This window comes from Leuciscus leuciscus (assembly GCF_965113295.1).
Source record: "Leuciscus leuciscus genome assembly, chromosome: 11".
NCBI lineage: Eukaryota > Metazoa > Chordata > Actinopteri > Cypriniformes > Leuciscidae > Leuciscus > Leuciscus leuciscus.
This window is the reverse complement of record NC_138735.1, coordinates 20,682,213-20,694,352: the sequence shown is the minus strand read 5'-3', so window position 1 is coordinate 20,694,352 and position 12,140 is coordinate 20,682,213. Positions and strand designations below refer to the sequence as shown.

At 36.4% G+C, this 12,140-nt stretch overlaps 1 protein-coding gene across 2 annotated transcripts in view; it reads left to right on the top strand.

Moving 5' to 3' along the window:
• Positions 1 to 12,140, top strand: part of ctnnd2a (catenin (cadherin-associated protein), delta 2a) — a 287,583-nt gene that overhangs the window by 258,883 nt on the left and 16,560 nt on the right. For both annotated transcript variants that reach the window (XM_082184574.1, XM_082184575.1), the window contains 2 exons: positions 6,251 to 6,485; positions 9,598 to 9,682. In XM_082184574.1, coding sequence (XP_082040700.1) covers positions 6,251 to 6,485; positions 9,598 to 9,682 — 320 coding nt within the window. The remainder of the gene's footprint in view (positions 1 to 6,250; positions 6,486 to 9,597; positions 9,683 to 12,140) is intronic.

Below are 12,140 nucleotides of genomic sequence, written 5' to 3'. Positions count from 1 at the left end.
TATCTTGTAAGCTTGTGTTTGTACACCGGTTTTACCAATAATACAAATTTCTACACAATAGCATTTCATGTTTTGTTCTTAGTTAAAATTAGAAATCATCTGGAGCAGCAAAACAACAACAAAATAACAAAATGTAGACACTAGCGATCTATGCCTACTGGGCTTCCCTCAAGCTGTTTGCATTTCTCCATTGCAGAATTAAATGTGTGACATGAAGGCAATTCTAGATTCTAGATCCCCTCAAGTGTAAGAAACAAATATATAGTGGCATATTTTGACATGGCAGTACCAATTGAGATCTGTTGAGATCATTTTAAGCAATTTACTCTTCTCTTAAACCATTTTCTCTTTATTTCTTTATCTTTCTACATTTCTGTCATCAGTGGCGGCTCATGGATTTTAAAATAGAGTATTCTAAAAATAGAAATTGATTATTACTATTAACTGTAAAAAAACAAAACAAAAAAAAACTTTTTTATCTTTTGACAAATCAACTTAGATAACATAACGTTGTTCAGATAACATAAAAATTTAAGTTTCTATTTATTAAACCAATCTCCTTTGTTGTATTAACTCAAATGTTTTCTTTCAATGAACTCAAAATTTTAAGGCAACCAGGTAACTTACCTTTTTAAGTCAAACCAACAATATTTTTTTACAGTGTTTTAAAAATGTTTTTTTGGTAACTTTTAGACATTAAAATATAAATATAATTTCACTCTCCTAACCTATAGTTTGAAGAAAAATCCATCCTTCTGTCCATTTAAATGTCAAAAAGAGCACGTTCAAAACTCATATTCAAAGAGCAAGTTCGGCCGTTTAGTGATGCTTATTGCTGTATATATCCAACTTCATTTTTCATTTGTAGCTGATGCTCGAATGGTATCTTGTTGAATTTGTTGACAATCAAATATTAAATTTATCTCCATAATTAAGGTATCAAATCAGCGGGAGCATTTCAAACAAATATCACGCAACTTGTGTCTCTGTGATGATTGGTTAATATACCAAGGGAGGCTAGCCTCCTCTGCGATGTGTTTTTTTCTCAACACTCTAACCGCTGAATCTGAGATACCCGATGGTGATTGGCTAATTTTGTAGTAATATTTTATCCCATTACAATGATGAAATAAACAAGAAATTCACATTCTGAGATATGAAATGAATAACTGTGAATTTTATAACATCAAATCATCCTTCTCCCATTTGCCACTTCAAAAGAATTTGGTATTGGCTGTGCCTCCCCTGATGAGTCGCCACCGTCTGTCATTGAGTGTATATCTGGTGGGCTGGAAGTCTATATCTGCCTATAGTAAACTAACAATCTCACAATGTAACTTTATATCTCACAAATCTCACAGTGTGACTTTATATCTCGCATTGTGACTTTATATGTCACACTGTGGCTAGTCCCTTTCACACATACAGTCTTTACTGGTAAATCACCGTTTAAAGAGTTTAAAGATCATTTCCGATGACTGACATCACAGAATTTACCGGTATTTTGGTGCTCTAAGTGATGTTGGGTGACGTCACTTCTTGTTGACATTTAAAGTATTGTCAAACAAAACGGAGGCTAGCTAGACCCTCCCTCCCTCCTCATCCGCACACTAACTCCCCAAACCCCACCCCAAATCCTTCTTGTCGGTTATTGTCTGGAAGAGTTTGTTATGTTTTGTGGTGCAAAAAAATAACCGAGTTATAAAAAAGTTTTTTTTTTTTTTTCTGTTTGTGGAGCCTGGGCTGTCTACAGAGATCGCGTGTGTTCAGGGGACAGGCAGCTAGCAGATAGTGAGGAGATGTTTGCTGTATGTAGTGTTGTTTTTGGCGGCCTGTTTTAATTTTTGTTTTAGTCTAGTCTTTGTGTCAAGCTGTCGTTTTAGTTTTTATTAGTTTTAGTAACGTTCATACTCTTTTTAGTCTAGTCAAGTTTTAGTCGACGAAAACTGATGACATTTTAGTCTAGTTTTAGTCAACGAAAACTGATGACATTTTAGTCTAGTTTTAGTCAACGAAAACTAGGCTTGGGTATCGAGTATCGAGTATCGATTGGAACCGGGACTAGCTTTGCGATTTTCCCGGAATCGTTCAAAAGTTAAAATTTCGATTCCTAGTTTCGATTCACAATCCGCCGACCGGAAGAAAAAACCGCTGTCTAAGTCATTTCTAGCCCTATTCTGAACTGAAGTAACTACATAATCGATGTCAAACTGCCAAATGTTAACTTGCTGACACTTTAGTTAAACATTTGTAACGTACACACGGCATGGTAAATGCGTGTACTAGCACAGGTGTAAGCGTATATTGACTGTTATGCTAAACTGCGAACCGACACATTTTATGAGACGCTGTGTGAGTTGCCTTATTAACTCACACAGCGTCTCATAAAATTTATTCAGAGCAAACAACCCTGACGTTTAACCTTAAAAACGTACTTATATGATGTTTCCTTTATTAATTCTTCGGTATCTTGCAAGTTGCAACCATATTCCCTCGTCCTCTGCTCGTCCGTTTGAAAACTGCGCGCGATGCCGGCGAACGTAAAAAAAAATATATTCATGAAAACACATTTACGAGCTGCCAACTCTCACGCATTTACCGTGAGACACACGCAATTAACACCACGTTCTCACACCACACATCCATTTTCTCACGCACAATAAAATTGCGAAGCAAAGAGGACACGGAGACCGACTAGACAGAGCAGTTACTTTATGATCTACAAAAAAATCTCAGCTCTCAGATTCTGTCAATTTTATTACGAAATTCAAACAATAAATACCGTTTTGGCGCTTGTAAATGTGACGTGACAGATCCCTAGCGCACGTGAACCGATCATCTCGATTCTAAAGCAGCTAATAATAAAAAAAAACACGAACACTGTTGAAAGATACAGTAGGCTACAACTTACCTAAATGTATATTCCTCATACATAATATCGATCAATCAGTGTTTTTTTTATCAGCGTGAAGAGGTCAATAACATAGCTGGAGAACAATTATGTCATATTTACCTCAGGAAAGCCATTTAATGAACATACTGTATAGGCTATAGCACACAGTTGGCAAGAAAAAAAGAGCTATAGAGAGTATTTTGCTAAATATGTGTACTATATTACATATTTATTATATTCGTACTTATATCATTAAATAAAGTTGTTATTATAATTAAAAAAAACCCACATATTTAATTTGAGTTATTTTTAACCTTAAATAATACTGCCAGGCAGCTGATAGGGCTCTCTGTATGTTTACAGCATAGGGTGAGTTGTTTTTTTCTTGAGAAAAATTAACGCCTATCTTGAGTACCTAATATTTATCCAAATGAGTCAATATTAAATCAAATCACAATAACTGAATTGAAATGAAATAATAAAAAGGCGTAGCTTACCAGAAATTGTACCATGTAAACATTGTAACATGTTGTCACTAAACCTAATAAAATTCAGTTTAGTTACTAAAATGTTAGTGACAATCACAATACAATACACTTATTGTGATGCAATTTTTTTTATATTTCAATTGATGGAGAAGGTCAGACTATTTCCTTCAGAAAGACCGTTGGTTAGCTAGCTCATTTAAAATGTCCTAAAAAAGTTGTTTAAAATAGATTTGATATTTATGTTGTAGTTGTAAACAGCCCTGTGAGAAATTCATAGTAAATTTCATAAAAAGTTCATAGAATTAAAATTGATCTAAACTTTTTTGACCCTGCCTCTTAAAAGAATCGGAATCGAGAATCGTTAGGAACCGGAATCGAAACAAGGAATCGGAATCGGAATCGGAATCGTTCAAATTCAAACGATACCCAACCCTAACGAAAACTGATGACATTTTAGTCTAGTTTTAGTTGCAAAAAACTGATGACATTTAAGTCTAGTTTTAGTCAATGTAAATTGTATTTTAGTCTCTTTTTAGTAATGCAATTCTATTTAACCCAGTACAATATAGAATTTCAAACAAGGTTATCTTATTATATTTAGTATATTTAGGGCTGTGACGGTGGCAGTTTTTTTTTTTACCACCGCGGTAATGGACCAACTACCGGCGGTTGGGGGGTTATTTAAAAAAAAAAAAATCGTTTTATATTTCCACACAGACGCGTGATATATACTCTGCGCTCTGAGAGGGATGTGGGACACGAGCAGGAAAGAGACCATCGATCTCTTCATGATATCTTCGTGTTTTCTACTTGATGTGAATTGGTCTGAAGAGCAAATTTTATCCTCCACAAGGGCGAGATATTTAGGCTATGTTTGAGATTGCGCTGCCAGAGTAAGTGAAACTAAAAATCACCCGCGCGTGTGAAACGCGCTTTACAACTCAACTTGACGCGCCCTATGTCTAATATAACAAGCACAAACTGTGTTAAAAAGAATTTGACATGCAAGTACAAATGTAGGCTATCTGTCCTACAGCGTTTTTCTACTTTACCATAGGTAAAGAATACGAATATAATAGGCCTAATTAAAAGCGAGCCAATGAAGAAACGTTTATAATCCCTTTAGAAAATGGGTGAGACGTGAGTGAAGATTTGGGAAAAGAAACAAGAGATTCCATGCAGGGATGAGTCACAATTTGTGGATATTCGATTAGTTTATTTAATTATAGAATATCGAATAGGTTGTGCGATTATTCTCTAAAATAAAATCTCCATGTTCTGGTGCTGATGCGGTGACGCGTTCATGTAACCAGAGACGCTGCCAATAACATACAGCTGTCACAAAGAACCAGCAAAAGTAATGATTATGAATGTGTCAAATATATCAATGAGACATTTTAATAGAATAACTAGAGTAGGCCTAGGCTAATATTGTTAAATACCTATGTATAAATGTATAGGATAATGCAATGTAAGTCGCTTTGGATAAAAGCGTCTGCCAAATGCATAAATGTAAAATGTAATGTAAATGTAAATTCGCTGATAATCGGGTGACCAGATCACAAACCAGAATTTAAACCCGACAAAGCTATGGGCACACACAACTCTCTCATTCGTTGTGACGTTATAACATTTCGTCTCGTCTCGTTTTGGTCAACGAAAATGAAGAGACATTTTAGCATCGTTTTTATTTTGTAAACCACATTTAGTCTCGTTTTTATTCGTCAACGATATTGCATTATACATGTATTTTAGTCATCGTCACATGACCAGCATTTACGTCTCGTCTCGTTTTCGTCAGGTGATAACGGTTCGTTGACGACAATATTTCGTCATAATTTTCGTTGACGAAAGCAACACGTGACAAAAAATTTTTTGGCCTAAAAAACGTGTGACATCGCTTAGAGCACCTTTAATGGTAAAAATCCAGAACGCCGTTGCTTGTGTGAACAGCATATTTGTGTAATTTACTGTACCAGTAAAGTCATTCTTGTAATTTTACAGTAATTTACTTGGATTACTGTGTGAAAGAGGCTTAATTCTCACAATGTGACATTATATTTCTCAGTGCAACTTTATATCTCACAAAATGTTTATCCTTAACTTAATCTAACAATAAGTCTTGTTTACTGTCCACTGTGCCTGTGAATCAGTGCCATTTTTTTTCAGTTGGTTGTAATTTCAGGGTAAATTACTGCAGTCTTTTTTTGTATGGCATTAAAAGTGTGTGTAAACAAACATTGTATTTGCTGCTTTGATATGGCTTCTGTGTGGAGTAAAACCACTCTAGGCAAATTTAACCATATAATTGGCTCATAATGCCATGAGGGGGTGTCCCGTACACCACTGGCTGAAGAAGAAGCACTCAACATCCTGTAGCGATCATTGCGCTTGTGATTGCCTGTTAATATCACTTAGTGTGTTACAGCAGACATTTATCTCATGCTTCACCAACACAAACACATAAACTCAAGAATCATATTGCTTCTCCCACTGGTCAAGTTATTTTTCCAGTGCTGTGTGAGCCTTGCCAAGTCGATTTGAATTACACATCCCCTGCTGTTCTGTTAATGTCAGAGTTTTCCCAATTTCTCATATTTTCTTTCCTTTGTTCAAGTAGCTCGAGTCATATATCCGCTCTGCAGTCAGGATAACACCCCCTCCATAGAAATCCAGTGATGCTTCAACTGACACATCTGACACTCTTGAATTGTCACAGCTCCTGCATTATTATTCTCCAGATTAAGAATAAGTTTCAGCACAATAGTCTACTGACTGTGAAAAATGTCATTCTGACCATCATAATTACTCCAGTGATAATTAGCACATCCTCATATGCTCTTTCTGTCAATTTTTTCTCTTTGACTAGGAAAGTACGCCATGCGGGACCTCGTGCACCGGCTCCCGGGCGGAAGCAATGCTAGCGGAAGCAGCGGGGGTACGGTAAACAGCACAGCAGGTAAAACCATGTGTGATGACACCGTTACGGCTATATGCTGCGCCCTACACGAGGTCATCACCAAGAACATGGAGAACGCCAAGGCCTTACGAGACGCCGGTGGCATTGAGAAGCTCATCGGTATTGCTAGGAGTAAAGGAGACAAGTAAGTCGTTTTTTGTTTGTTTGTTTGTTTGTTTTTTGATAAAAGGTCAATATCTTATTACTAACCACTTGCAATCCGGTCTAACCGTTGTTAAAAACCATTAAGTGTTCTCTTACCACTAGGCCATGACTTTGTTTTTGCTTGTGTTTCCGTGGACCCAGAGGCCTGTCAGTTATTTTGTTCTCCATAAACAGTGCATTACTCTTGTAGACATTTTATTTTTCCAGCTACACAGTTCCACTTTTATGCCAGCACCTTTTTAAAGAGATGAACAGCATGAGTCAGACCGCAATAAGCATTTTATGAGCTTCAAGGCCACATTGTCTACAGATGTTCATATATTTAATATATACATTTGCCACGCAAGTCGCTTACTTGATGCTTGCTGAACTGAATTGAAGAAAAGTAAACTTGCCGTAGTATACAGAAAGAGCTGATGTTTTATTTGCTGCATCCTTCAGAATAATGCAAAAGGTCACACAACACAAGAGGCTTTATGCATTTTTAAATGGTTAAGGGCCAAAAAGAGCTTTACTTTGATAAAATCAACTGTAACACAGCCTTGGCACTGGCTTATCACTTTTGTGAATCATCAGGAGATATACAGATGGGTCCATTTGAGACCACACTGAAAATCTATAAATGTAGATAGCCCCCTAAATATTAACATAAGCGTGTTCATTTGATATACATGATATGCATGCAACAGGTGTTTGCTTCAAATGTGAGTCATCTAATCAAATGCAAGTCAACATTCACTCTGAATCGAAACTATATATTTTATAATATTCATTAATTAATCTTTCTTTATGCGGCTTTCTTTAGTCTCTAGAAACCGTAAGTGTAGCCAGCCTGAGAGTGAGTGATGACACTTCCTGCTCGAGTCTGGATGCACACTGTCAAAGACATTAATCTGACCCTCATCAAGCTGACACTTCGTGCGACTGCTTTATATCCCCCATCAGCTATTCATACTCTGTGCCCACCCCGTTCAAGCCAATATGGTGATGACAGCTGCTTCCAGTTTCCTGCAGAGAGGTTATCAAAGGGACAAGCCACTCGGGTGCTTGTTTGTCTGGATATAGCAAATGCAACCGGTTGATTTAGTACCAGCAAATGGCAGCAACCAGTGTGCTCAAATTCTGATGTGCATCAAATTTGATGATTTTTGATTTGGAGCAGATTTATTTGGTGCAATTCGTGATTTGTTCTCAACGCAATGTGCATGGCAGAGCGAAATAATACACTCACTGCTCTTGGCTGAAGAAAATAAGCCATTTAAAATTTAGCAAAACATAAGTCCAAAAAGGAAATTGTATGGATGGGAGAAACATTTCATATTGCACTATATTAACCTATTCATTATATTTACTTAACCTGTTAGTAATGCCTTATTTAATGTATGTTTATGACAGCCACTGTGTAAATGATTATATTTCAAAAAATGAATTGGAGTAGAAAATCACCTTTATAATTACATTTAGAAGTTAATGCAAATCCTGCCTTATGTGCAATTTACAGTATGTTTTTTTTTATTCATTTTTTATGTTGATTATTTAAAAATAAATAGCAACTAAATGTAATAATTTGGGTTCTGTTGTTAATTGTAACCTTTAATATTATAGTAATGTGTAATTAAGGGCTCCCCATATAGTTTACAGCATTAGCTAATATTTGAAAAAAAATCCTTTATTTTTTTTAAATTATAATAGAATTTATGTAAACACAAATACACATTTGTTTAAACAAAAACAGTTTAATTTAATTTAGATAAATTTAATTTAGATAGATAGATAGATAGATAGATAGATAGATAGATAGATAGATAGATAGATAGATAGATAGATAGATAGATAGATAGATAGATAGATAGATAGATAGATAGATAGATAGATAGATAGATAGATAGATAGATAGATCTGAGAGTGTTAAAGTCCATGTTGAAAGATGAGGGGAGGGACAAATCAAATGTACAGCTCCACCTATAAGAATGCATTTTGTCATTTATATGAAGAAATTATGAAGGATGAGCGGCATTCATTTCCTCTATTAAAGTCGTGTTCACTCAAGAACGTCAAAGATTTTCTTCTAACGTTTCAAGTGGCAATTGTAAATTGTTCCATTGTGTCCTTTGAGCTGAGATGGGTTGGCTCGGCTCAGCGAAAGACAAAAGACACAGCTGTTCTATCAAATCGGCTGAAGTCAAACAATTTGTGTCATTTTTGAGAACCAAGAGATTGTTTCTTTTGTTTGTAGTGCATTGTTAATCATAACAAAAGCTGCTGTCCGTGTGAGATGTTTGCACAGAAAACAGAGAACACACATTCATCTCAGCAACAATGTCCCAGGATTGGATTTTAATTTTCTTGTGTAATGTTTTGGTATTGGCATTTTGATCTAGTGTGAGTTTGGATATTTTGTAAACCTTTTACATTCAATTTGCTGGAAAATGTGTCGTTTTAAATGTGTCTCTGTTATGCTCATCTAGATATATTAGAGATTTGGGTTTGACTCTGGCTTCTGTATTTGGTTTCTAGAATTTATTCCTCTGATGGTAAAGCTGAATTTTCAGCATCATTACTCCAGTCTTCAGTGTCACGTGATCCTTCAGAAATCATTTGCTGCTCAAGAAACATTTCTTATTATTACCAATGTTGTAAACATTTGTGCTGTGAAAATATTTTTGTAGAATTTTTTCAGGATGTCTTTTTTAAGATTCTTTGATCAATAGAAGTAAAAAGAAAAAGTAAATAAATGTCCTTAAATCTTACTGAACCCAAATTATTGAACAGTAGTGTATTTTATAAGTAGAAGTGTCTAAACCCAAGACCTTTTTTAATTGCATGTCTTATTTTTTTAAATAAATTGATCATTTATTTTATTAATTTTTTTTGCATTATTATATTTTGTTTAATAATATTTATTTTTATAAATTAGATTTGTTCAATAAATAGTGAAATAACTAATTGAATCAATCTTCCAGTAACATGCTCTCAAAGTTTTATCAAATGGCTTTATTTTCAAAGTATCTCTCTCTCTCTCTCTCGCTCTCTCTCTCTCTCTCTCTCTCTCTCTCTCTCTCTCTCTCTCTCTCTCTCTCTCTCTCTTACAGACACTCACCTAAAGTGGTAAAGGCAGCATCTCAGGTTCTCAGTAGCATGTGGCAGTACAGAGATCTCCGGAGCCTTTATAAGAAGGTAGGAGAGCTGCTTCCACTCACAACATCTGTGTCCCACATCATCCATCCCAATCTGAGGAATTCATTTAGCATGCTAACTGATCTCCCACTCCCAAACGATTGTGTTTGAACTTTTTGAGAAAATTGTTTGGAATGGAAAAAAAAACTGGAGATGCGGGTTTTTTTTATACCCCTCCTCCTAGACAAAGATGTGCAACCCACTGTTTATTCAGCACGACACCTTGTAGACGACTGCAAACATTAATCCGCAGTGACTACCAAAGAATGCTCTATTGAGCAGTAACGGCCAGGCTTAAGAGATATTTCATTTCAAGCGCTTGTTGCACTTACTATTGTGTGTATCCATTCAGACGTGTCTCTCACCGATTATTGAGGCAAACTTTGGCCTTGGCTAGCGCTGACTGCATTTACAACGTTTTGTATGGTCTGAATAGAACCGCAAATAGATTGACGTGAAGAGACCTTGTATGAATGTTCCCATATTTCAAATTAACAACAGACTTATCAAACAGATTTATTATTTAAATACAAAACCAAATCTTTTTTAGCCAACCTTTGGGGATTTATTTTTTTACTTAAAAAAAAATCTAACTGGTACTGTAAGTATAGTACTATATTGTATATACAGTACTATATAGTATACTATAGACAGACCCTTTCCAAAAAATGTGAATATCATGGAAAAGTTTATTTATTTCCATAATTCCATTCAAAACGTTAAACTTCCATAGATTATAGATTCAGGGCCCACAACTTAAACGATTTCAAGTATTTAGTTGTTTATTTGTACATAATTTGGGCTTCCAGCTCATAAAACCCACGAAAACAGGATTTCAAAAAATTCGAATATTACATGAAATCACACAGTAATTACACAGTGATATCATGGTCATTGAACCAGGTTTTGGTTCTTTTGGCAGTGTGGGCAGGTGCAAATCCTGCTGGAAAATGAAGGAAGCATGAAGTGCTCTGAAAATGTCCTGGTAGACGGCTGCGTTGACTCTGGATTTAATAAAGCACAGTGGACCAAAGTCCTCTTTTCTGATGAGAGCAAATTTTGCATCTCATTTGGAAACCAAGGTCCCAGAGTCTGGAGGAAGAATGGAGAGTCACACAATCCAAGATGCTTGAAGTCCAGTGTGAAGTTTCCACAGTCTGTGTTGGTTTGGGGAGCCATGTCATCGGTTGGTGTTGGTCCACTGTGCTGTCCACTCAACGCAGCCGTCTGTGTCTACCAGGACATTTTCAGAGCACTTCATGCTTCCTTCAGCAGACAAGCTTTATGGAGATGCTGACTTCATTTTCCAGCAGGATTTGCACCTGCCCACACTGCCAAAAGAACCAAAACCTGGTTCAATGACAATGGTATCACTGTGTAATTACTGTGTGATTTCATGTAATATTCCAATTTTTTGAAATCCTGTTTTCGTGAGTTTTATGAGCTGGAAGCCCAAATTATGTACAAATAAACAACTAAATACATGAAATCGTTTAAGTTGTGGGCCCTGAATCTATAATCTATGGAAGTTTAACGTTTTGAATGGAATTATGGAAATAAATCAACTTTTCCATGATATTCAAATTTTTTGGAAAGGGTCTGTAGTTTTGAGGTGCAGGTTTTTAAAACCTGCACCTTTGAGGCCAGTAAATAGACAATGTGCTCATGAAACTTAAATTAAGGGCAATTAGAATTAACCTATTAACATGTAGCTAGTTTGCTTGGGTCGTGTTCAAACACAGACAATGAATAGCGCATTAACAAGGTCAAACCAAACTAAAATTCTCCCAAATTAACTGGTAGCAAGAGCATGAGGACGCAAATTTTGGCCCCCTGACAAGCACTTGAAGCCTCTAGGCTGCGAGAACACACCGTTCCCCTTCACTAAGCAATCTCCATCCTGACAGATACGATTCTGGGAGGTGAGGAACGTTCCAGACTGAGCTCTGTAATGTGTCGTTTTGCCAACTCTGCTCTGAAGAGTTGGTGCTGAAGAATTACAGCCCACGGAGAGGGCGACGGCTGCCACGCTGACCTTTAGAGATGAGTAAAAGGCCACGAGCTGCCTGCCTGCACCACCGAGATGAGTTTAGAAGTGTGTCTGCAGGAATAGAGGCGTCCGTTCCCCGAACCGCGTCGGAAAAGAGAGCTGGGCTAATTCACAATGCCTGTTTGAAAATGTCTGTAATGATATGTAATTATGGATGTTTGCGAGTTTACCCCGCTGAGCTCGCCGCCATCGAAACCAATGTCAAATTAAGAGCTCTAATTTCATGTGCACATACTATTAATTACCCTCTCTGTCTTTTTTAAAATATTTAGAGGGTTTGACGAAAAGGTAGCATGCGTAGATTATCATGAAAGAGAGTAATTAGAACGCTGATTCCCATTGTGCTAGCTGACTAAACATCTATAAATAATATCGAACAAAAGACCACAGCACTCACAGGTTCAGCAG